The sequence below is a fragment of the Brassica rapa genome, chromosome A09, assembly GCF_000309985.2.
Source record: "Brassica rapa cultivar Chiifu-401-42 chromosome A09, CAAS_Brap_v3.01, whole genome shotgun sequence".
NCBI classification, from domain to species: domain Eukaryota; kingdom Viridiplantae; phylum Streptophyta; class Magnoliopsida; order Brassicales; family Brassicaceae; genus Brassica; species Brassica rapa.
In genome coordinates, this window is record NC_024803.2 from 29753427 (window position 1) to 29780393 (window position 26967).

Below are 26967 nucleotides of genomic sequence, written 5' to 3' on the forward strand. Positions count from 1 at the left end.
AGAGAGAGACATTGAAGAGGGAATTGGCTAGTCTTCCAGGAAGAGTAAGCTTCACTTCTGATTTGTGGTCATCACTGAAACGGGAGGGTTATATGTGTCTGACAGCACATTACATTGACCGAAATTGGAGGCTAAACAGTAAAATACTGACTTTTTGTGCTCTCCCACCGCCTCACACAGGTATGAATGTTGCTTTAAAGCTTCTTGAATCTGTGGAAGAGTGGGGACTAGAGAAAAAAATGTTCTCTCTCACATTAGACAATGCTACAAGTAATGATTCGATGCAAGATATAGTGAAAACTCAGGTGCTTTTGAGCAATGATTTGTTGTGTGGAGGTGAGTTTTTTCACGTCAGATGTGCAGCTCACATACTCAACCTCATTGTGCAAGATGGTTTGAAGGTTATTAAAGACTCTTTGCACAAAGTTAGAGAGAGTGTTAAGTATGTAACAGCGTCAGAAACGCGTGAGATGACGTTTGCAAAATGCGTGGATGCTGCTGGTATAAAGGAGAATGCTGGTTTGATAATGGATGTGCAGACAAGATGGAACTCGACATTCTATATGCTTGAAAGAGCCCTTCCGTACCGTGAAGCGTTTGTTAAGTTGGAGATATATGATAGGAGAAACTATAAGTTTTTGCCTACAGCTACAGAATGGAGCAGAGCTGCGAAAATATGTGTTTTCTTGGAGCCTTTTGCTAAGATTACTAGTTTGATGTCAGGTTCGAAATACCCAACATCGAACTTGTATTTCTATCAGGTATGGAAGATCCATAATTGGCTGCAGATAAATGAGGAAAGCGATGATGAGATTATCCGAGAGATGGTGATACCGATGAAAGAGAAGTTCGATAAGTACTGGGAAGAAGTCAGTGATCTTTTTGCAATGACAGCTGTCTTTGATCCACGCTTGAAGCTTCCAGTTGTAGAGTATTGTTTAGGGAGACTTGACATGAGTACACGTGATGCGAAAATGAAGAACTTGCGTCTGAAGCTGGAAACTTTGTTTCAATCATACGACAAAAAATCAAAGTCAACATCACCTTCTGCAGAGCCTCGTGAGATGGATCAACAAAATGTTCATGGAGGACCGAAAGGAACATTTGAGAACTATGGTGTAAGTCTCCTGTTTCGTTTTTTTTTTTTTTAAATTACTTATGAACCTGCGGTAGATATAGATAGCTTTGAAAGTTTTGATATTCCATCAAATTGTTTTTAAATTTTTTTTTAAACACTACAGGATTTTTTTGCGTTTCGCAAAAGTAGTGTTGCTGCGAGTGGAAAGACAGCTCTCCAAGCTTATTTGGATGAACCTGCACTAGATATGGATAGCTTTGAAAGTTTGGATATTCTCGACTGGTGGAAAGATAATACTCACAGGTTTGGTGATTTGCCAGCAATGGCTTGTGATCTGCTTAGCATTCCGATCACAACAGTGGCTTCAGAATCCTCCTTTAGCATCGGTTCGAGAGTTCTGAACAAATACAGGAGCCGTCTACTTCCCAAAAATGTGCAGGCTCTGATATGTAGTAGGAATTGGATAAAAGGATTCGAAGCTTATGAACATGGTAAATTATTCACTTTGTTATATATTTTAGGGTGTCATGTTCTTTAAATTTAATTAACTTCGATTTTTAATATCTACAGAAGATGAAATGGATGGTGAAGAAGAGATAGTTGAAGTTGAAGAAGAAGAAACTTGATTTTTATTTTGATCTGGTGTTTTTTCTTTATTCGCATTATGGATTTTGTGGCGCTCTTTTTCCCTTGTCGGGTTTTGTCCCAATGGGTTTTCTCGATAAGGTTTTTACCGAGGCCACGTTACATTGTTTGGATTTTGTTTGGGTGTTCATTTACATTACTTGGATATGATTACTTAGATTTGGTGTTGTTACTTAATGTCATTCTTATGCATACACATCAGTGCATACGCATCAAAGATTATTTCTGTTTTAGTTTCTTGTTGATACTACATGCCATTCAACACAAGAATAATGTTTTCCCGATAAGGTTCAATATGTTTGTATTGAACACAAGAGTAATGTTATGTAAGATACGTAGAGATGAAACGTATGATAGAGGTTCATATACTTCTTTTGTTGATCTGTATGACTGTATCGAGAAGCATTGACTCAAAAGCTATAGTTAAGCATCAAATGAGACGTTCAACTTCTGGATGGTGACCCGCGGGCCTACCCGCAAAGACCTGTGCACTAGGCGGGGCGGGATTGGACATTGCTTCTCGATACCGCATCCCGCGGCGGGCCAGCCCGCTGTGACCCGACTGAACTTGAGCCCGTGGCGGGGCGGGCCATTTGGTTGCGGGTGGGCTCGTTTGCCATCTCTAACGAACGGCGTCCAAAATTGTAGGGTGGCATCGAATCTGTACATCATTGTTATTAACTTTCTCATTGAGATCTCTACCTTATTTATAATTAAACACTAGGATAGTACCCGCGCTTTGAAAGCGCGGAATTATTTTTGTTAACAAATTTATTAATATGTTTAATTTGTTCAATAATATGTTTAAGTGCAGTCATCATTTTTTTATTCGCTTCCAAACTGTATTTTTTGGTTTTCAATTTGGTTTCGGTTTGGTTGTGGTTTTTGATTTTTATATGAAAAAATATAGGAATCATTCAATTATCTATAAATTTGGGTTTAGTTATTTTGGTTTTTGGATTGGTTCAAAAAAACAATTTTAGTATCTGCGATAAAATTTTGAGCGTGTTAGTATAAAATTTAAAATTTCTCTAGTATGTATTTATGCAATATGAACATGTCATCTGCTTTCTGAAATAGTAAGCCTTAAACTTTACTATAACAGCTACTCTGAGTAAACACATTACATCTCGGTCTTGTTGTTTACAACAACTATAGACAAACTTTTTAGAATCAGTAAGAATAATCCTGAAAATCCCATCAAGCTCATCTTGTATCTCACATGTATTTCATTGATTCAAACTCTTCTCAACATCTTCCCCATGTACACGCAATTCTATTCATATGAAAAACTGTTTTTAGTATGACCAAATATACCAAAGCATACAAATCTTGACATTTTTTACCTTCCAAGCATAGTCAAAGTAGCTTGTGGATTAGTCTGTGGAGAGATATTGAAAGTTGGAGCTCTGATGAAAATAGATCATAACAGTGACGCAAAGGAGATAACACTGGAAGTAGCCTTCAGAAAGCACCTTAGCCCAGTTTTATTTCATCTTTGTGTTTTGGATCTTCTTGCGCATAACCATTGCATGGATGTCTGAAGATCATCTTGCGACATGCCATCTTCCATTTTCAGTCTCCTACATCAATCTATCATTTAGAAAAAAATGCAGACAACTTTTTGTTATTGTAAATTAGAGTTTGTGTAAGCAGAAAGCAACCTGTATAATAATAGAGTATGGTGGTGCTTGACACTGATATCCTAACCTGCAACATTGGAAACCAATACAATCATTTATATATATATACTCGTTCTATAAACTCACAGATGATAGTGTTGCATATAGCATACCTGATGATTTTCTTTCGAGCTTGGGAAGAAACTTCTTCCCAGTAGCTGAAAGAGAAGGTCCCCCATCTCATTGTCTGTCACCAATAAACACTTGCAACTTTGAAACATATTCATGGGAATTTCCTCATCCTCTGAATCAAAGTCAGCAAGAACATAGAAAAAAGATTGGCTTCGATAAAACAAAATCATATTATTAAAACATTGACTCAAGAACTGGAACTCAATTCCAAAAAAAAAGAAAAAAGAAAGATCATAACCGGAACTCACCAGAGTTAAACTGCCCATCCATAGACACCGGTGGTTTAGCACTCGTGGGAGATCTAAAATTCTTGCTCGAACATGAGATTAAGAGAAACTCGAGGAATATTCTTAAAGAGGTTTCCGAGGAGAAGCTTTTGCATATTATCACCACCAACCTTCACAAATATCTGAACAATCTTATTCTCCCACTTTCTCGCCTCATCAAGTATAATCTGAGACAGAACACGCCACATCGATCAACACATATCATTGATACATAACACACTACCTACATAAGCACATATGTTAAACAAAAGTTCACAGACTATAATGTTTTGAAACTGAACAGGCTATTCAGTATTCACTTATCACCAAACCCAAAGCCCAATTCTAACAAAAGACAATGCTTAGAGAGAGGTTTCAATACAGAGAAAAGCAATACATGCATGAGCAATAAGGAAAAGTAAAGTCGTATCTACATTTAAATCTCACAACAAAAAGAATTATAAAACGATACTCATGGCAGGAACAGTCAAAAGAAGAGGCCACACAGGTGTTGGATAGAAGTTATAAAAGGTTATTTCCAGAAATACATCTCAAACTTCCACAGGTGGCGGCTTGAAGATGAAGAATACATTAGGGTTTAGGAATTGTTTGAAAATAAGTTAGGATGAATCCGATTTTTTTTTAAGATTATATGTTAATCTAAATATAAATCTAAATATAAATCTAAATACATTGGTGATCATATAAGATAGTTAAGTAGCGTGTCTTTTAATTATATTAAGTCACAACATTTTCAATAGGTCTAAAAAAAAATATGCCATGGTAAATTTCAAATAGGACTCTAATTTAATAGATTAGATGTGAATGACAATATTCTAAATTGATAGTAATAATAATCACTAATCTGTACCACTATAATTGATTACATGATATTAAGTATGCCAATTTTTATAATTGTGAACTTCATATATGTCATGACATTTTGTATATTTTCCAACTATAACTACGATTAGACATAAATACATATATATAAACTAATTAGACATAAATACATATGATATTGCAGAGAATCTCTAGGGCACCATCTATATATGAAAAGTATGGCACTAACGTCGGCTACATTCATAACTGCAATGGAAAATCTTATACCCGCCGTAACTTTTGTCATTGGCGTAATAGCAAGGTAATACAATATAACATCTATAAATTAATATTCGATAAATTAATAATCTCTATAAATTAATAAATTTTGCCGGACTCAATTTAGACCGGTTAAAAATTTGACATGAATCGATAAAATAACAAGATAATATTTTTTAGAAAATTCTATGTAAATATATGGTTCCATTAAAATTATTCACAATGAATTATCTTTATATTGTTTGTTTTATATTCACAATAAAATTATCTTTATATTTTTATATTGTTTGTTTTATATTCACAATGAAATTATCTTTATATTTTCTAACACTTAATATATTTTCGATGAGATTTAGTAATATTATATCTAAAACCACATTTAAGTTATACGCAATATATATTATATACACCGAATAATATAATAAAATTAATATAAATGTCAAATTTCAAAGAATAACAATTAATGTGTATACACTAAAATCAAATGATTTTCTTATCTTAGAATAAAGGTATCTTAGAATAAAAAAAACTAAATAAGAAAACTTTTATAAATTAATATCTCTATAAATTAATAAAATTCTAAAGTCACAACATTATTAATGTATAGAGGTTCTACTGTATATATATATATGATGTGTGTGTGTGTGTTTATTTGTATAACATACGTACATGTTATATCAAAGGTTGGAGAAATTAGAACAGCAGTAGGAAAAACAAAAGTATTCGGGACGTTAATGGGAATAGGTGGAGCGATGCTGTTAACCTTTTACAAAGGCTTTTCTATTGATTTTTTGAAGTCTGACATTAACCTTCTTTAGTAACATATACTATACATTATTGTTAGGGTCTTGTGTGTAAGCTGAACGATCTGGTCGGTCTAAGATGTGCGGTTATGAAAAGAGAATATATATATATATACACATCGAGTAATGAAAGGACATGTATGAGTTGTTTTTGGCACACAAATTTTTCAATACAGGCAAAGATGAGTGAAACATTTCCATGCCATTACGCGAGTACAGGATTGATGAGCTTAATGGCTTTCTTCCAATCGACTATATATGCATTGTGTGTGGAGAGGGATTGGACACAATGGAAGCTCGGCTGGGACATTAGGTTATGGACCGTTGCATATTTGGTATATATCCCATTTCCATTCTATGACATTTTTGGAATATAATATATGCTATCAAACCTCTTTATATTGAACTAACACTATTACCAAACGAATAAATATTGGAACTAAAACAACTAGGGAACAATGGGGGTCCACTCTTCGTAGCCGTCTTTAACCCCCTCCTGCTCGTGATTGTTGCGTTAGCTGGTAATTTGTTCTTGGACGAAAAGCTTTACTTAGGAAGGTAAAATGCAATATACATTTAGGAAGGTAAATGCAATATACATTTTGGAATTTAATTAGACATATATATATAGTAAAACGCATATACTAATTATATTTTCAAAATTTTAGTGTACTTGGAGCAATCTTGATTGTATGCGGGCTATATGTTGTGTTATGGGGAAAGCATAATGAGATGAAGAAAAAGCTAAATGGACTAGTTCCACTGGAGGAAAACGAAGTACAAAAATCAGTTAGGACTATTGTTGTCAGTGGTAACAACAGCAGCGGTTCTATAGAAATGAAAATGATGGAAAATAGCACAAGTGGAAGAAAAGAAGTGGCGATGGCGTCATGTCATTAATTAAGTGGATCACTTCTTAAACTTTTAACCCTTGTTCAAAAACTCGTCCACAGATCGAGCCGATTATTCGGCCGAGTATACGTGACGCAGTGGATCACTTCTTAAATTTTTAACCCTTGTTCAAAAACTCGTCCGCAGAGCCGATTACTCGGCCGAGTTTACGTGATGCATAGGTGGAACGTGGTGAATTGGGCAAAATCGGATGCTTTCTACACTTAGCCATGCACTAATGCTTGACTACGCTGAGCCGAGTACTCTCCGAATTTTCTTCGTGCTTTTAAATAAATCGCTAGACCTGTATGCACCGCATGCGTAGCGCATAGCGAGTTTCCGAACAAGGCTTTTAACTAATGCTTGACTATTTAGCTACTTTGTTAAGGGAAATTGGAGCTAGATGTTTTCATCAAATTGATATATATATATATATATATATAAAGCTTTTTTTTTGAAAATATAAAGCTTTTTGCACAGTTAAAAATCTACCAGTTATAAAAGTAACATTTATATTAGTGTACAGGACCCTTGAGTCAAGAGAAATGATGTTTTTACCATTAAAAGGAAAATTATATTTGTGCACAAACCCAAAACTTCTAAATTTGGATCAATACCAAGTGTACATGGCTTTACGAGTTGCTTATTGACGCAGGAGCGTTTTCCTCTATTTTGGAATTTTCTTGTGAATGATGTTTACAAGGTTGGCTTTCTTTGGTCTACCTAAAAACGGTTCTGAAGGAGAAAACTTTGTCAAAACGTTGAAATAAAAATCCAATGAAACTGTCAACTATCCAATATTTTAGTTGATTTAAATATAAAATATTATTAATATATAACAAAAATATTTTTTTAATTAGAGAATTTGTTGGTAGATGCTCATACCATGAGAACATGACCATTTAAATTTTCACTAAAAGAAGCTCACAATAATAGAAAAAATTAAATTAAAATAATTATTTTATTAGGTGGCAGATATTTTTAAATATTTCAAATGAAAATTTTCATATTGCAAAACAATTATTAATAAAATAAGATTTTTATTTATAAGATATTTTGGTAAGAAAAAAAGTACAGTAGAAATTATATAAATTGATACTCGATAAATTAATAAATAATATAATAAATAAATTTCGTCAGTTTTGAATTAAACCGGTTCAAAATATGACAAAAATCGATAAAATAATATTTTTAAAAAGATCAAATGTAAATATTTAGTCCTATTAAAATCATAAATTAATAACTTAGATATATAATTTATATAAGTATAAATAATATATTGTATTAATTTTTATATTTAGAATATATTTTATTTCTGTTTTTATCAAAATTTAATAATATTTTGATTGTACCTAATAAAGTTATATCTAAAAACACATTTAAATTGCATGAGGATTGAATTTATAAATTTTAATGAGTATGTAAACATGTGAATCAATTATTTTTATCATGCAAAAAAAATATTTTTTATAAATTAATAGCTCTATAAATTAATACAATTCTATAGTTATAACATTATTAATTTATAGAGTTCTTATTGTATTGTGTTCAGATAAAACTGGACAATCCATACACGAACATTTTGCTAATTAAATGAAACACACTATAAAAATGGAAGATAATCCAAATCCAAAACTAGGCATGGGCGTTTGGTGGTCCGTTGGGTTTCGGTTCGGGTGATTCGGATTTTTGGATTTTCGGTGTTATGCTCATAAGTACCATTCGGTTTTTACTAATTATCGGATCGGGTTCGGTTCGGTTTCTTTAGATTCGGTTCAGATCGGATTTAACCAATCTTTAAAATTGTATAAAAATATATTTTTAAAAACCTCGAAAATTGACTAAAAAAATTTCAAAATATATAAATTATTTACAAATATAATTAAAAATTAGTTAAACTATCTAAATTTACTTAAAAGTATTCAAAATAACAAATAAAACAAACTACAAAAATATTTTGAATACTCTAAAATATCTAAATCACCTTAATATATATAAAAATATTAACATATTTAATTAATTTTGGATATCTTTGAATCCTAATTCGGATTTCGGTTCGGTTCAGGTTATAACCAAAGTCCAAAATAGTAAGCTCATAAGTCCCATTCGGATATTTTTGTAAAACAGTTCGGATTCGGTTTCGGTTTTTCTGGTTCGGATTAAGGTCGATACTTCGGGTTGAGTTAAAAACGCCCACCCCTACCCAAAACTTCCAAATTTTGATCTTTACCAAGTGTACCAAGGCTTTTATCTCTTTCGGAATTCTCTCGTGTGGCAAGCCACGGAAGGGAACCATATATAGAGCATGCTTAGCACGTGTCAACATCAACCCAATATGTCGCTTTTATAATCTTTTTAAATTTACAACTAATGTTAATAAAACGAATTACCCTGAGCATGCATACAAATGTTTGCGGCACCAAGGCAATGTACATGTCCAATATTTTTTCTCTCTTTTCTTTTAATAAAAGATAAAAAGAAAGATGCTTTTGCAACGACTACAAAAAGATGCTTCTGCGAACGCTCTTAAGATCTCGTGGTCGTGGAGGTCCATTGATTTTAACGATAGTTAAATAGTTCTTTCTTTTATTATGCATAACCGCTTCACTTACGTATTCTATTTCCCTTTTTCATCATATATTTGTATACATAGCATCTCTTTCACACTCACTAAGCCTTCAAAGTTGTATCCTTAACAACTTTGCTACTTTGTTCACAAGTTTCCATAAACAAACACTTGAATTTCACATCTTCTTATATCACTTAATTTTTTTTCATGGTCTCTAAATTTTAAGTGGAGCACAATGGAAAAGGTATAGGAATATAATTAAAGACGAAGACACGTTGGCTAGATAAATAAGCTCATCCAACTACAAGGGATAGTTAATGGTTAGACTGGGTATCAAAGTACAATATAGAAGTTGTGGGCGAATTGGAGATATGTTGAAAGAAGTTAAAGCTATAAGTATAATGCTGGTGGTCCAGTTTATTTTCGCAGGAATGTACATTTTGTTTAAGCTAACGGTCGATGATGGTACAAATCTCAGAATCCTCGTGGCTTATCGTCTCTCCTTCGCCACCATTTCCATGCTTCCCCTCGCCCTCATCTTCCAGAGGTTTCCTTTTTGTTACATATTGTATATAATTGTTATTTTTGCATTATATTAAACCATATATTCTTATATATGCCAAACCGGATTTAAATACACTTTGGGTTACATATTCGCATCACGACAGTTCTTCAAATTTTAGGGGTGATAGACAAATTAAAAAGATTTTAGTTCAAAAATAATAATAATTTTCGGAGGCTATATTATGTAAATTATCTCTTAAAATTTGGTGTTTATAGTGAACAATGTTTTATTTGCTCATTTGACCATGACCGGCTCTGATTTGAATGACCATGTTGGAATCTGGCGTCCAACAGATCTACTACATTAAGTCATACATTTGTGTGTGTGTGTTCATATTCAATAAATTAAATACTCTGGTGTTATTTCAATCATTTTTTTTGTTTTTGGACTCTATGTGATCAGGGATAAGCGGCCAGAATTTACATGGAGACTGCTCTTTCTAGCCTTTCTTTCGGGGATGCTTGGGTACTTAGAACTTAGTACAGTAATTTCATTTGAACTGTTACTGACAATCATAAACTATTATAAATATATACATGGAATTTTATAGATGATGTGATTCATGTATTTGACTTCTTTACAGAGCGGCGATACCAAATTTTCTCTATTTGCCAGGACTTGCTCTTACATCAGCTACCTTTTCGACTGCGGCCAGCATCCTTGGTCCGTTGATCACCTTGGTATTGTCAGTCGCTTTTAGGTAAGGCACCGCACATCCAATGCTAAACAATAACCTTTTGGAAAAGTATGATATATTCATTTGGTTCCCAAAATTATACTCTCTCCTTTTCAAATATCTGAAATTTTAGAATTTTTTCTGTTAAAAATTAGATGAAGTTTTCAGTTTTCAATGTAAAACTTTTTTAAATTGTACAATATTTATTGGTATCTAATAAAAAATGGAAGGAGTATATTTTAGTTTTTTTTCGTGTTAGAATGGAACTTCTTAAAACTAAGAGAATATGAATCAAGGGGTTCATCTGCAAACTTGGCCTGTCGAGAAATGAAATGAAAAGGCTAACTAATGATTAATTCTCATTTAACAGGATAGAGACTCTTCGGCTGGGAACGAACGAAGGGAGGGCTAAGCTTGTGGGGACGTTGCTTGGTGCCGGTGGGGCTCTCGTATTTGTATTCTATAAAGGTGTTGAGATTCATATCTGGTCAACACACGTTGACTTACTTAAGAACTCGAACGCTGGTCAATCTTCTGGCCAAGCCACTGAGAACCACCACATCTCAATTCCAGGAGTTCTTATGGTTTTTGGATGTAACGTTTCCTTCTCACTTTGGTTAATATTGCAGGTAAGTGCTGCTTTTTCATATACCAAACGATTATCTTAAAACAAGAAAAAGAAATCTAACGTATTCGACATGTTTTATGTGTGATTGTGTTTCAAATCTGAATAGAAAATTACCATATTACTTCCTAGACATTTAATTTATATTAATAACTACAACTAAATACATATTCTTTGTGAAGAATACACATGTATTTTTATGTACCCATTAATATATATATATATATATATATATATATATATATATATATACAATATATAATTTAATATGTTGAAAAAGAACCTCTGTATATTGGTCAAGAATTTTCTTTCATGTTTTTGGCGTTGATATGATGTTTCAAGAGACGTAAATTTTTTTCTTTACAGGCAAAAATAGGCGATCAACTTGGAGGAAGTTATTGGAACGTAAGTCTGATGAATGCGATGGGAAGTTTGGTTTGCATGATTGTTGCTCTCTGTTCAGAACGTAACTGGAAACAATGGCGATTAGGATGGAACATCAGCCTTCTTGCTACGGTTTATTCGGTATAAAACAATCTACCCAATGATTAAGGATCATTTAAGACGTGTTTGTGTATACTTGATACACGTTTTTAATTGAATATCTTGTCCGTGACTTGTAGGGAGTCGTGGTCTCAGGAATGGTCATACCTCTTATTGCTTGGTGCATTAAAACAAAAGGACCGTTATATGTTACGATGTTTAGCCCTATAAGGCTTGTGATCGTAGCCCTCGCCGGATCATTTGCTTTAGAGGAAACGCTTCATTTGGGAAGGTACACCCAAATCATGCATGTGTTTCATCAAACTAATGTTTTGTGTATGATATATATAGTATGTAAATTTCATTCTCTTTTTATTTTGTGGAACGTACAGTATAATTGGTGCAATGATAATGGTGGGAGGTGTATACCTAGTTATATGGTGTAAAATGAAGGAAGCGAAGAGTGCCTCTGCTACATTGGACCACATTGAAACAAACAAGAATATCAAAGAAGTGAACCTTGGCAATCTCTCAGCAATAAATAATAGAGATGTCCCGTGAACCAACCATATAGCTACATCATCAAATAAAGTCCGTAGAAATGGAATATATATGGACTACTAGATGGAGAATTTGGACAATGTCTTTGATTTTTCACCCTGACTTCAATATTAAAACACTATCTATAACTTGCTACTTATATCTCTTAAAAAGCTATGTTCTATGTTATATCGTGAAAATTTCTGTCAACTAATTCAAATTGCTCATGATACAAATAGAGTCCTAAGTGTGTAGCTATTTTTAATCGGCTTAAATTTAAGAGCATCATTAACGATAAAACTTTGTAGAACCTTCTTTCACATGTATTATATTGATATACTCCTATATAACCTTTTTTATTAAACTTTAAAACAAAAAGAACTTAACCAATGAAACTGGAAAAGAACAAATGAAAAGAGAGTATCTCGAAAGTGGTTGAAAATCTCTCGCTCAAAAAACATTTCTTGTGATTTTCTGTCTTTCTCATTTTATGATTACTTTACCTGTTTGCCCGTTTTTCTTCTCTTTTATAGAAGACTTCCGACTTCTTTCAATGAATATGTAGCTTTTGCTATTTGTTCATCTTGTCATTTGGGAGTCGTCAGATAAAAGCAAGGTCTTCTCTGAATTTTCCTTAGAGACCAGTTCAATTCGGTTCATGGCATGGCTCCTATAGTGGAATTGGATTAGTGTGGTTTAGAGCCTTAATAAGAGTGTCATGTCTGGTCCTTCAATAATTTCAACTGTGGATGTTGACGTTCCTTTATGTCTTTTTATCATGTTTGGTTCTAAATTGTATTGTTAAGTTCTTAGCTTGTATATTTGTTTATGGTTTTGGGGACTTGCAGTTCATCCGCCGACTTAATCTCTAGGGAAGTTTTTTATTCGGATAGATGTTTATGGGGATTGTGTGTGTTCGATGGCTTTGTCATTCTACCTTGTAATGTTGTTATGATCAATGAAATTTACCAAAGAAAAAATGATTACTTTCCATCTGTAGTAAAGTTCTCTAATGTAATTGTCAAAAAGTCTAGTTATAAAAAAATTATCATTGTCTTCTTCCTATGATAGTTCAAAATTTCAGGTTTACGACTATGATTACTTTCCAACATGTAGTAAAGTTCTCTAATGTTATTATGACTATGATTACTCAAGTTATGTGACACGTCAATCCATTGGCATCTTAATAGTCTAGTTATAAAAGAGTTAAGATCAAAGGAGACTAAAAAAAATTTTCATGGTAACACGTATGGAAGATAGCATAAACGTAAATGATTTACCTTTTAAAGCTTACTCTTTTAATTTGCTTCTGCTTTAATAACAAGGGGATGTTGGAATATTTTTTAGGGGGTTCTCTCTCTTCTCTCTCTAAAAATCTTTCAGAGAGAGAACTGTTTGTGGATCAAGTCGCCGGTTCTTTTAACGGCAGTATCATTCCCAGGTTCGGGATCTGTTTCCGGTATAAGTGGTCTTGTTGACACTTTATACTCGGATTTTGTCTCCGGCGAAGCTCCATCTCGTTGGAGTTGCGGCCGGCTTTTGACTCTGGCGACGTCGACTTGCTTTCCGGTGGCGTCGGCCGGCTTCTTCTCCGGTTCTTTTCGGAGTTTGTTCTTTTGTTTAGATCCTCTCCTCTCTCTCCTCTTGTTAAAGTTTCAGCCCTCTTTTGATTTTGGATCCAATTGCTTCATCCTTTCCTTGTTAAGGCTTATCCATCTTCATGCTTCTTCTTATCTTTAAAGATGGCTTGTTTTAGATGCAGGATAATTGGATCTTTGAGATCGAATGGTTGCGGTTGATTTTTATTTCGTAGGTGAGGATTCAAGTTACGGTGTAGACGGTTAGTCTACTTGCTCTGATTCGAAATAGTGTTGTTGACGACGGTTCTTATTGTTGCTCCTGTTCCGGTAAGCTCCGGTGGACGGCGATTTGTTTTCCGGTCACGACTCTCAAGTCGGTGTAGTTTGGTGACGTCTCATCTCCTTCCGCCATATGTCCTGCTGTTGCTCAGAGTCTGACGCGTGGTTGTGTTTTGCTGGAGTTAGTCACCGCTCATCTTTGGGCTTTTATGTTTGGGCCAATAGTTTGGACCGTTTATGGCGTTCTCGTGTTGCTGTCCTGCTTGTTGGGCCATTCTCTTTATGTTTATGTTTTAACCATTTTCGTTTGGGCCTTGTTGTAAAATTTGTTCTTGTTCAATAAATTTCCGGTTGACAAAAAAAAAATAAGGGGATGTTGGAAAGCGGATCAAATTTACTTTCCTGCAAACTAGAAATTCTTTTAGTAAAAAATACGATTCACATAGTCTGCACAAAAAATATTGTACGTGTCTATTTAAATTGACGAGTGATCTAGGAAATCCGCATAATATTAATTCTAATAAGATAATTATTTATATATTTCTAATTATTTTTAGAAAACAAAATAGTTCTATATTTATAATTAAAATTAAATAAATATTTATAATTTTACAAAATATTTTTTAGATTTTTTTTAAAAGAAATTGTGGATTATCAGGTATCAACTGTTTAGTTCGACACGGTTGGTTCCACATAAAATAAATTTAATCCGTATCTTTATTTGCATCTCAAACATTTTAAGTTGGTCAGCGTGCATCTGCCTGCGGTAAATTAAATAGTAGGATCTTACTAACTAGTATGACTCAAATTTCCAACTGTAATTAATTGGTATCGGCAATGTTTTTAAACCCGACCCGGACACTGAACCGGACGACTTACCGGATCGCTGAGTCACTGGGTCGACCACGGGTGAACCGCGGGTTAATATATGAATTAATTTTATTATATAATAATATATTAGCTATGAAAATAAATATATAAAAACAAAAGTTTTATATTTTTTTAATGTTTTTTAAAACATAAAATAATAGTTTCGATATGTATATACTATGTTTAAAAAGTATTTAACAAATACTTAACTTTAGTTTTTATATTTTTATTTTCATTTGACATGCAAAATATAAAAAAAATAGTTTAGACTATTTAAAATTTTCTGTAACAAAGTAAGAGTTATGACATCTAAAAAAATCAAGATATAAAACTCACAAATATTTAAATATATAATTTGAATAATAAATTAACTTCAAATTCAAAATAAACTAAAAATAAAAGATCATTGCAATAAATTGTCAATAAAAGAAATAAACTAACACCAAATCACATCAATTAATTTTGGTTTTCTCTATCATCGTTCACTTCATTTTTTTTAGGTGGCATAGTGAAAAATCTTTTCAAAATCTAAAAATTACAAATATAAAACTGAAAAGGAAAAACCTAACTTTTTTTTTGTCAGCACTTAACTTTTTAATTGAAAACATAGAATATAAAACATAATCTAAAACTAAAAAAAGAGTAAAAGTTATTTATTGGTTCAACCGGCGGTTCAACCGGTATCGGGTTCTGGGGTTTATTGGGTTTTTGCGGGTTTTTACGGGTTTTTGCGGGTTTTTAAATATTGGGTTTTTCATAAAACCCAAACCGGATTTTTTCTGGGTCACCGGGTTTACCGGTTCAACTATGGGTCTGGGTCGGGTTTTAAAACACTGGGTATCGGTGAACCATTAATCTAAAATAGTGGAAGAAAATAAAAAGAAGTAGACACTTTTGCAGTAGTATTAAAGGGATCGATAACGTTAGGAGAGGAATATGCGCAGCACATGGACTAGCGGTCAAACCTGGCAACGGTGACATTTCTATAAACATTCACAAAAGCTCACATTAAAAGAGAGAGAGAGAAAGAAACCAGAAACAATAACAAAGAAGATCTAAAGAAAAATAAGAATGATGAAAAAGCAAGTGACAATAGTGGCGGCTCTTCTGATCATAATGGCTTTTTCTTTCAACTTAGATATGGTTGCGGAGGCTCAGTTAGGCCCCGGAGACTGCTACGATGGTTGCTCCACAGGCTGCGTCCAGCGCGACTGTGAGCACTTTCTTCTTTGTCAATAAGTTTTTCTTTCCCTTTATATGAATCCTAGATGCTATAAAACATCGAAGCTTAGTCTCAATTTTGATTCGAGATTTCTGGTTACAAAGGAAAAAAAAAACATAACCTTTTAATATTCTCTTTTCTGTCTCCAGCGAGAAAGATGGCCCGATGCGATCGCAAGTGCTCCATTCGGTGCGGCCCAGGTAAATTAATGAAACCGGATCCTTACCAGACCGGGTTGTGATATACTTTATATAGTCGATAGCAACCATAACCGAACCGGGTCGGTTAGGTTTGTAGATTATCATACATGTAATGTACTTAAAGACCATGTTGTCTAGCAGAATCGGATCATACGATGTGGCCCGCGGCATGAGTTTTTGGAGCTGAATGAAAACCAAAAGCGGACTTGGAACTAATGTGTTTTTTTTTGTAATTGCAGATGCTAAAAAGGCAAGAAAGACTGGTGCATAAATCTTTATATCCACTATGATCCAATTAGATTCAATGATGTTGTAATCTCCGTTTCATAACTGTATCGCTTCAAAACATATTTCGTATTGTGTGTTGTTATCGTAATCAGTCAATAAGGCAATACAGCTACAATGCTTGATTTCACTTCTAGTACAATAATGTATTAACAACTTTGAAATGTAATGAAAACCGGACCAACCGGTTTACTAAAAGGCTGTCAATCATAGGGATGGGCATTTCAGTTTAATTATGGTTCAGTTTGGTTTGGGTTATTCGGGTGTAAGAAATCTTGAACCAAAGTCAACCCAAATTAGTATGGTTTGGTTTAAATTTGGTTTGGTTCGGTTTTACTTCGGTCCGGTTTGTGTTCGATTCAGTTTTAATTTAGTTTGTTTTGTGTTTGGTTCGGTTTAATTTGGTTTAATTTGTGTTTTTCACTTCAACCGAATTAATTTTTTAGTTTTATTCTAGTTCAATTACAAAAATATGATCTATAAAAACATAAACAAATTATCATTTGATACTAAATCATTATTTCTTTCATATTTAAACGTAAAACCAAATATCACAATAAATATGTAGAAAATGTAATTCAATACTTTTATATTATTATCTTCAAACCTAGTATAAATATCATAAAATAACTTTTTCGTTTTGATGTTAATGTATGAGATTCATATTTCTTTTATTTTATTTTTAGTTGTGCTTATTATATTCACTTAAAAGTAAAATGTATAAATTATGTTTAGTTATTTATGCTAAATGGTTAAATACATTAAATCTTAATATTATTAGTATATGTAATTAATCTAATTAAAAAACACTTCGGTTTTTCGGTTTGGTTTTAAACCAAACCGAACCATTTAGTTTGATAAAATCTTGAACCAAACGAGTTACACATATACTTTGGTTTGGTTTAGATCGGTACGGGTTTGGTTGGGTCGGTTTGGTTTGGTTCGGTTCGGTTCGGGTTTTTTGCCCACCCCTAATCAATCATACGCTGTCTACTATATTTTCCCATTTTCGGCTAAATCTATGCATCTACTAGTTTATCTCCTTTTCACTGAAACTGAAACTAATATTTTAAAATGAGGGAGAGTAGTTTAAGCTTGTACTTTTCATTAACATCAAAGTATCAATTAAGCTAAAGAGAAAAGGACGTCCTTTTCGTTAAGTGGTTTTTCCTTTCTCAAGTAGGATTGTTTATCTATATATGTTTTAACGATTGTGTGTATTAGTGTAGATAACCATGTAATCAATGTTGGTTTAATGAGGTTTAGCTATTATGTCATGTAAACTAGAGATAAACTCATTATATAAAAACAATGTTGTACTCATTTACGGATAAGATGAATGAGGAAGTGCGTCAGAGAGAGAGTTAAAAGAAGAGAGAGAGAGAGAGAGAGAGAGCAGAGAGAGTCGCGTGTAAGGTAGCTCCGGCGTCCGGCTGCGCGTCTGAGCGCGTGCCGGCGCCGGTGGCTCTCTTCCTTCTCATTTCGGTCATTTCTTCATGCGGTAGGCTCGGATCTGTGGTTTCTCTCCGACATGCTGGTGGATCTGGGTTAGGGTTTTGTTCCGGGAAGAGCTCCGCTCTTGGCAACTCGTCTTCCTCTAGATTCACGGCGAGGATGAAGGATTATCAGATCTTCAGTTCAGGTTCTGTCTGTTCCGGATGTGGAGGCTCCCGTAGCTCTAGCATCGCCGATAAAGATCCCGGGTTGGTGAAGGCTTCTTCAGCTTTGCGGCGCCGGCTAAGCTTCCGGAACGTGGAGGCTCCTACAGTTCCAACGTTGTCGGCTTTGACTCCAGGGGGTGAAGGCGTCATGTGCCTTGCGTCGCCGGCTCTGGTTCCTTGGTTCGCTCTAGGATTTAGTTTCACTTTTTTAGATTGTCTTGTTATGGTCTAGTTAAGTGTTTTCGGTGCGGTTGCGGTGGATGAGACCTCGTCGGAGGACGAGTGAAGCTCTCCGATGAAAGGGGTGATGTTTGCGCGAAGCCTTCTCTTTGATGTCTGTGCGGATCGATGGTGGATGAGATCTCGAAGATTCGATTGATTCTCTCCGATTTAGAAGCATGCGAGAGTTTGACGGTCGTGGTTAAGATAGTATGGAGTGGAAGAGTTCCGGTGTGGCTCGGTGAATCGGTGGGTGGTTCTCCGGAGGTGAGCGAGGCGGAGGTGATGCTGCGGTTCGCAATGGAAGAAGGCCGACATCACCTTCTATTGGGCCTAGGGCTCCTTTTTTGAGCTTGTGCCTGTTGTGTTTTTTAAGTTAGCCCGTTCAAAATTTGGGCTTTTGTAAGACTGTGGGCATGGCCCTATTATCAAATAAAATCTTGGGGAAAAAAAAAAGTGAACGAGGAAGTGTGTTATACTTTTTCTTCCTCCAGTTCATCAACTGTACTAACGTTAAGGTTCAAACCTCCAATCGACCTTTTTTGCTTTTGACCTAGTGATATCTTGCATATTTGCATTGTTTTATCCATTCATCCATTAGCATTTTCATCATATAGATTAGGATTTAACCATGCCTAGGTTGCATTTTGCATTCATTGTCCTCATTAGGTGTTGGAGTGCCACATGGAGTTCTTGGGGACATTTGGATGCATTTGGAGCTTAAAGGACGTGAAACAGGTGATCATTGGACGAGCAGAGCATGGGAGCGAGGTTCCGCAGCGACGTCATGAGGTCACTCCAAAGCACCTCTCAGAGCGACCTAGCTAGAGCGACCCCGTGAAGTCGCTCGCCATATTCATCCCGTTGGAAGCCCAGAGCGACTTGCCCAAAGCGACGCACCGAGGTCGCTCGCATCTCACACCCCTCTCGGAGCGACCTCCCAAAGCGACACCCCGAGGTCGCTCGCGTCTCTATGGCGAGACGACAAGAAGCGAAGCCCGGAGTGACCTCTCAGAGCGACCCACTGAGGTCGCTCCCGAAGGCCGGAGCGACTTGTCGGAGCGACATGCCGAGGTCGCTCCGCGTCTATTGTTGGGTCGATTTCTATTTTACTTAAGGGCCTTTTGGTCATTTCATTATGCACGTTTTACATTTCTAAAACCTATGTTTTAAACATCTTTTGTAGCCACCAGAGGCAGATTATCTTTTATCTTTTGATCTATTGAGAAATACACAAGAACTCTCTTGAGAAGTTCATCTCTTGGGTTTTGATTTGTTATGTTCTTGTGTTGATTTCTTATCTATTTCTTTACATGATTAATCTGAAATCCAATATGGGTTTAAGAGGAATCATGGAGATTAGTGAGTAATCACCTTTTGAATTCATGGGTTAGGGAGATTAAGGGTGATTAGGTTAGAGCTAGGATGTTTTAGTGTAGATCATTCATATTTCCTTGCTAGTAGAGTAATCATAATGCATCTTCTGAGTTGGCCACTCAGTTGTTGATCCTTAGGCATTTCTCACCCGAAAGGTGTTCGATGAAATGCCCGAGACAACTCTCCTAGGCTTTTAGTATACTTTGCCAAAGACATTTGTTGTTAAAGGTGCTAAGATAGCTAATAGACTTGTTAGTAATGATTGCTTTCATATTATTCAACCAAAGACATTTGATGTTTGAGATGTGTTAGCAAATGAGCATTCATCTAGACATAGAGCTTGCTTAGAATTGTGTCTAGGCTTAAGGTTGATAGTTTGATTGATCATTTGCCATCCTTAGTTCGATACTTGATCACCCAAGGTCTAATCCCTATGCCCATGAATTCTCTTTTCCCTTAGTCAAGAAAGTATCATTCTGTTATTGCTTTTTAGTTTTAGTCATAGCTTAAAACCCATCTAAATCATTGGTTGCACTTAGATTAAGTGAGTACTTGCATTCTCAGTGCTTTGATATCCCTCAGAACTGGTTCGACAATCTTCTATACTACAACATTTGTCTTAGGAGCCTTGAAAACTCCTAACATCAAATTGGCGCCGTTGCCAAATTCTGAGTAGATTTAAACATTGAGATTTAGTCACTTGCTTGAGACTAAGTCATTTTTATTTTCTTTTGTTATTGATTCTCTTTCTTCACCTCCCTTTAATCTACAGGTGTATGAACTTGAGGAGCAGGGGTCCATCAAACCTAGTTCCAAGAGCTGCAGACATCAGAGCTTTAGAGAGAGAGTGTGCTAGAAAGAGAAGAGAAGAAGAGCAACAGGCTCACTTGCAGAGATTGGATACTGATATGGGAGACATACCTCAAAACCAACAGCGAGCAGCTCGACCCATTGGCACTTACGACCGCCCCAACATTCATGGTCATAGATTGGGAATCCGAGCACCCGCTGTGGCAGCCAACAACTTTGAGATCAAATCAGGACTCCTCAACGTGATCGAGAACAACAAGTATCATGGCTTGGCTCTAGAGGATCCATTTGATCACTTGGACAGGTTGACAGCTACTGTGGGTTGTCAAAAACCAATGGTGTGTCCGAAGATGCCTTAAAGCTCAAGCTATTCCCTTTCTCTTTGGGGGATAAGGCACGTCAGTGGGAGAAGTCTCTACCCAGCGACTCCATCACCACTTGGGATGACTGCAAGAAAGCATTCTTGGAGAAGTTCTTCTCTACTTCAAGAACTGCTAAGCTGAGAAACGAGATTTCCAGCTTTCAACAGAAGAACTTGGAAGGCTTCAGTGAAGCCTGGGAGAGATTCAAGGGCTACCAAGCTCAATGCCCACACCATGGCTTTCTAAGGAGAGCTTGCTGAGCACATTCTACCGTGGTGCTCTTCCTAAGTACAGAGCCAGACTGGATACAGCTAGCAATGGGTTCTTCTTGGGGAGAACTGAGGAGGATGCAGAAGAGCTGGTTGACAACATGGTAAAGAGTGATGCAGTCTACAGTGGAGACCACGACAGAGGCAGTAGAACAGATGATAAGCAGACGAGGAAAGAGATCAAAGCTTTGGAAGACAAGATCGACCTACTCATTGCTGAAAAAGCCACCCAAGAGCAGCTGAAGTTTGTTGGTAACTCCAAGCAGGAAGATCCACTTGCTGTCAATGAGGTTGAGGGTTTGGAAGGTCAAGGAGTTGTGTTTCATTAACAACAATGGTAGCTGGTACAAAAAGGAGCCCAACTTTCAGTACAACAACTACCAACAGAAATCCTATCCAAACAACCAACAGAGTGGCTATCCGCCAAGAAACAACCAGCAAGGCAGCTATCAGCCTCAGCAAAACCCCTCGTCTGGTTCCTCTGCTCCTCAAGAGAGCAGCACTGATACCTTACTGAAACAAATCTTGGAGTCTCAGACTAGAAGTGAGAAGCATGTTGGTTATGAGTTGAAGAACCTTCATTACCAAGATTGATGGGAGCTACAATGAGCTCAACAACAAATTCTCACACCTTGCTTCTACAGTCAGGAATTTAGAGAATCAGTTTGCTTCCATGAACACTCACCAGAATCGCCAGCAAGGATCTCTACCTGGAAAGTCTGACCAAAACCCAAGGAGGCCAAAGCTATCACCCTTAGGAGTGGTAAGCAGTTACCTCCTAGAACCCTCACCAAGGATGCTGAGAAACTAGGTGAGGGGGTTGCCATCAACATAGATGATGAAGTGGTGATTGTTGATGAGAAGATCAATGACGAGATCTTGGAGAAGATAGTGGAAGCCAAAGGTAAAGGAAAGGTTGGGAAGAGAAGAAGACAGTAAAGGATGGTGAAGTTGTTACTCCAGCAAGTGAAAGTTCTTTTGTTCCTCCTCCCTATGAACCCAAACTTCCATTCCCTGGTAGATTCAAGAAGCAGCTGCTAGAGAAGTACAAGGCTCTGTTTGAGAAGCAAATGAGTGAAGCTCAGGTTGCAATGCCCATCATCGATGCTTTCATGTTGATTCCTCAATACAACAAGTTCCTGAAAGATGTTGTAGCTGCAAAGAAGAAGGAGATGGAAGGCATGATGATTCTTACCCATGAGTGCAATGCCATCATCCAGAGGCTTGATGTTCCAGAGAAATTAGAGGATCCAGGAAGCTTCACACTACCTTGTGCTCTTGGACCTATGGTATTTGAGAAAAGTCTCTGCGATTTGGGAGCTAGTGTCAGCTTGATGCCTTTGTCTGTTGCAAAGAAGCTTGGATTCACTCAGTACAAGAAGTGTAGACTCTCTCTGGTGTTAGCTGATCGTTCAGTGAAGTATCCTGTGGGCATCTTAGAGGACCTCCCTGTGAAGATTGGAAGGTATGAGATACCTACAGATTTTGTGGTGCTTGAGATGGGTGAGGAGGCTCAAGACCCATTGATTCTAGGAAGGCCATTCTTAGCTACAGCAGGAGCTATTGTTAATGTGAAGGAAGGCACGATTGATCTCCATTTGGGTAAAGAGAACATCCTCCACTTTGACATCAAAGGGAAAATGAGGAAACCAACTGTGTTCGGGCAAGCCTTCTACATTGAAGAGATGGCCACTCCTGCTGATGAGCACCTTGAAGAGTTACCACCTGAAGACGATGAGGAGGGAGCATCTCCCTCTACTCATTCCCCATAGAAGGTAACCCACCACACTCCCCTGTATATACCTTTTTATTTTTGCATATTAGTCTTCTTTTCGGTATCTCTCTCTCTACTTGACAACACAGAGACTGTGTAACTCAAGTTTGGGGGAGGTACCAAGTATTTGATCATGTTTGCTTTGATGTTGTTTCATTGAGTCATGCATGGCATACCTATTTGCATAGATAAAAAAAAAATCAATCATTTAGTTTGCATCATTTGCATTTTTAGGAGAGTCTAGAGCATATAGGTTGCATTCACTTGCATTGGGAGCAATGATTTTGAATGCCTTGTAAAGAACACTACGTTGCACCTGAGTAGCTTTTGCACCTCTCAAAAAGACTTGTATGTTTCGAGCCTTGAAAACTCTTCCTGAAACTTGTTGATTGCTGAAACTCAGTCTTTGAAGCCAACTACAACCTTATTTGAACTGAACGAACTTAATGCTTCTTGCTCATGGTCCCTTGTGTACTGAGTCATGGCTATATACACTTGAGTTGTCACATCTTTTATACCAATTTTTTTTGACAAACTCTAGTGGTAGACCACTCCCAAAACCTTTTCCTCCTTTTAAGCTTTCATTGTTTGATGAGTGAGGCCTTTTTCGGAAAGTCTTACATGTGCATAATGTTGAGAGTATCGGGAACGACAATGCTTGATCTTCATTCTTGCTAGATTGGGCACTCTATTGTCTAGCTATAGGTGGGGGTGAGTGTTGTGATTATGACTTGGGAGAAATGAAAAAGGAAAAGAATAGACTCTTTGTGCTTAAGTGAATTGTTCTATTGGGACCAGTATAGAAGCCTCTAGCTCAAGTTTTGAAAAGTCTTGGCCCCCAGCCTAAAAAAAAAAGGGAAAAAGAAAAACGAAAAAAAAAAAAAGAGAAAAGAAAAAAAAAAGAAAAAAAAGAAAAGAAAAAGGGGGCTAGCAAAGTTGTTAGGAGCTAAGAAATGTTTTGAGGTTGTGAAAAATCCCTTGTAGATTTCAAAGAGAAGAAGTTAAAGTTCTTAGGATCTTTTGGTGAGAGATGTGAGTTGGGTTTGACATTTGGGAATGATTGTGTAATTGTATGTTTGGGAAAAGGGTAGAACAATGGAGATTGAGCATTGTATGCATGAGTTGGTCCATTTCTTAGATATATTATGTGCAATGTCAAGGCTACTTGTTTTGAGAGTAAACCACCTTAAAGATCATATGTTTTGAACCTCTTGAATCACTTGAATAAAAGCTTTCCCTTATCCAACCAAATGACTTGGACCAACTGACCATTTGCAAGAATTCACCTGATGTTTTGTGCTTAATGAATGTGAGAGTTGGTTGATTTGAATGTGTGGATGCTTGATGATGAGTGTAAGAACAAAAAGAGTTAAGATAGGCCTAGAGAAGCTAGAGTGTAATAAGAGAGTGTGCTAGTTGTGTTTCTTTTGGCTATGTGCTCCCTCCTTCAACCTCTCTCCCTATGAGTTCTAGAAAGTTCACTTGTGGACAAGTAAAAGAACAAGTTTGGGGGAGTTGATATCTTGCATATTTGCATTGTTTTATCCATTCATCCATTAGCATTTTCATCATATAGATTAGGATTTAGCCATGTCTAGGTTGCATTTTGCATTCATTGTCCTCATTAGGTGTTGGAGTGCCACATGGAGTTCTTGGGGACATTTGGATGCATTTGGAGCTTAAAGGACGTGAAACAGGTGATCATTGGACGAGCAGAGCATGGGAGCGAGGTTCCGCAGCGACATCATGAGGTCGCTCCAAAGCACCTCTCAGAGCGACCTAGCTAGAGCGACCCCGTGAAGTCGCTCGCCATATTCATCCCGTTGGAAGCCCAGAGCGACTTGCCCAAAGCGACGCACCGAGGTCGTTCGCATCTCACACCCCTCTCGGAGCGACCTCCCAAAGCGACACCCCGAGGTCGCTCGCGTCTCTATGGCGAGACGACAAGAAGCGAAGCCCGGAGTGACCTCTCAGAGCGACCCACTGAGGTCGCTCCCGAAGGCCGGAGCGACTTGTCGGAGCGACATGCCGAGGTCGCTCCGCGTCTATTGTTGGGTCGATTTCTATTTTACTTAAGGGCCTTTTGGTCATTTCATTATGCACGTTTTACATTTCTAAAACCTATGTTTTAAACATCTTTTGTAGCCACCAGAGGCAGATTATCTTTTATCTTTTGATCTATTGAGAAATACACAAGAACTCTCTTGAGAAGTTCATCTCTTGGGTTTTGATTTGTTATGTTCTTGTGTTGATTTCTTATCTATTTCTTACATGATTAATCTGAAATCCAATATGGGTTTAAGAGGAATCATGGAGATTAGTGAGTAATCACCTTTTGAATTCATGGGTTAGGGAGATTAAGGGTGATTAGGTTAGAGCTAGGATGTTTTAGTGTAGATCATTCATATTTCCTTGCTAGTAGAGTAATCATAATGCATCTTCTGAGTTGGCCACTCAGTTGTTGATCCTTAGGCATTTCTCACCCGAAAGGTGTTCGATGAAATGCCCGAGACAACTCTCCTAGGCTTTTAGTATACTTTGCCAAAGACATTTGTTGTTAAAGTGCTAAGATAGCTAATAGACTTGTTAGTAATGATTGCTTTCATATTATTCAACCAAAGACATTTGATGTTTGAGATGTGTTAGCAAATGAGCATTCATCTAGACATAGAGCTTGCTTAGAATTGTGTCTAGGCTTAAGGTTGATAGTTTGATTGATCATTTGCCATCCTTAGTTCGATACTTGATCACCAAGGTCTAATCCCTATGCCCATGAGTTCTCTTTTCCCTTAGTCAAGAAAGTATCATTCTGTTATTGCTTTTTAGTTTTAGTCATAGCTTAAAACCCATCTAAATCATTGGTTGCACTTAGATTAAGTGAGTACTTGCATTCTCAGTGCTTTGATATCCCTCAGAACTGGTTCGACAATCTTCTATACTACAACATTTGTCTTAGGAGCCTTGAAAACTCCTAACATCACCTAGATTAATCGGTAAGTTTCTCGATTAATTCTTCTTAGCTTGGTGAGAGTCCTTCCGCAATTCCATCAAAACTCGGTTTAAATCACGAACAAATGATCGACATTCATAGTGTGTGTATACTCGTCTGGGGTATCTGTTTTTGTTAGGCTGGTCTGAGTAGAAGTTAAATAAAAGCGGTTGATATATTCCCTCTGATTTTTTTGGTATGATGTTTTAGAAGATAGTTTTGTTTCTATTTGTACGATGTTTTGGAATTTTCGATCTACCAAAAAAAAATGTTTTGGAATTTTCTATGCAAAACTATTTTAACAATTGATTAAAATATTTAAAGTTAATATGTAGTTTTTGTTTGTTCAGTATAACAATGATTAACTATTTTTAGTTACTTTTTTATTGTAATCAAGTAATTTTATCGAAAGTAAAAATTTTCTTAATTTATGTGTTTATGCTAAAACATCTTTAAAAAAAAAGAAGTATAATTTTGCTATTAATATTGTGAACAATGCTGATAGATAAGAGCATCTCCAATGGTGTTACCACTATTAGAGTCCTGAGCATAATTAAACTATTTTTTTCTAATTTTTTTTTGTTTGAATAGTTAAGGACTCTAATCAAAATTGTATGTCCAATGGTATTTTCTAATTTCGAGTTCTTAGGAATTAAAAAATATTAAATTTTAAAACATGTGAAATTAAAATTTTTATTTATTACATGATTAAATATAAAGATATAATAAAATATTAAGATAAAATATTAAATTTTAAAATTTTGGTGAATGTTAAATAGATTTAACTCCATTAAATTTTTTATTTATTACTTGATTTAATATAAAGATACACGATTAAATATAAAGATAAAATTTTAAATTTTAAAATATGTGAAATTAAAATTTCTATCGACCCAATGGCACGATGCCACGTCTTTAAAGACCAAATCCTTAGGGCATCATTATTGGTGTCCCTTAAATTGGGTCCTTAAGCGTAGGGTCCTTTAGCTTTTAACTAAAAAAGTTAAAGAACAG

The 26967-nt window shown here is 36.0% G+C and overlaps 1 protein-coding gene, 2 long non-coding RNA genes and 1 other non-coding gene across 4 annotated transcripts; 1 reads left to right on the forward strand and 3 right to left on the reverse strand.

Annotated features, from left to right (window-relative positions):
* Window positions 1–1731: 1731 nt before the first annotated feature.
* Window positions 1732–7528, reverse strand: LOC103840551. The gene is made up of 2 exons (XR_004451383.1): window positions 3070–7528; window positions 1732–2999 (listed from the first exon to the last, which is right to left on the reverse strand). It is a non-coding gene; the product is annotated as an uncharacterized LOC103840551 (long non-coding RNA).
* A 1487-nt stretch (window positions 7529–9015) lies between these two features.
* Window positions 9016–12958, forward strand: LOC103840552 (WAT1-related protein At1g25270). The gene is made up of 8 exons (XM_033279999.1): window positions 9016–9166; window positions 9394–9714; window positions 10135–10197; window positions 10316–10432; window positions 10779–11037; window positions 11400–11558; window positions 11657–11808; window positions 11909–12958. Exons 2-8 carry the CDS (start codon window positions 9485–9487, stop codon window positions 12075–12077), a joined length of 1149 nt encoding a protein of 382 aa, XP_033135890.1. The 5' UTR covers window positions 9016–9166; window positions 9394–9484; the 3' UTR covers window positions 12078–12958.
* A 4062-nt stretch (window positions 12959–17020) lies between these two features.
* LOC117128504 lies at window positions 17021–26182 on the reverse strand. The gene is made up of 2 exons (XR_004451812.1): window positions 25946–26182; window positions 17021–18925 (listed from the first exon to the last, which is right to left on the reverse strand). It is a non-coding gene; the product is annotated as an uncharacterized LOC117128504 (long non-coding RNA).
* Window positions 21056–21162, reverse strand: LOC117128626. Its single transcript, XR_004452020.1, has one exon. It is a non-coding gene; the product is annotated as a small nucleolar RNA R71 (small nucleolar RNA).
* Window positions 26183–26967: the final 785 nt, after the last annotated feature.

Coding starts and splice junctions, on each gene's coding strand:
- LOC103840552 (XM_033279999.1), top strand. CDS start 9,485: ATGGTTAGACTGGGTATCAAAGTACAATATAGAAGTTGTGGGCGAATT. Junction 9,715..10,134: donor CTCGCCCTCATCTTCCAGAG/GTTTCCTTTTTG, acceptor CTATGTGATCAG/GGATAAGCGGCCAGAATTTA. Junction 10,198..10,315: donor TTTCTTTCGGGGATGCTTGG/GTACTTAGAACT, acceptor ACTTCTTTACAG/AGCGGCGATACCAAATTTTC.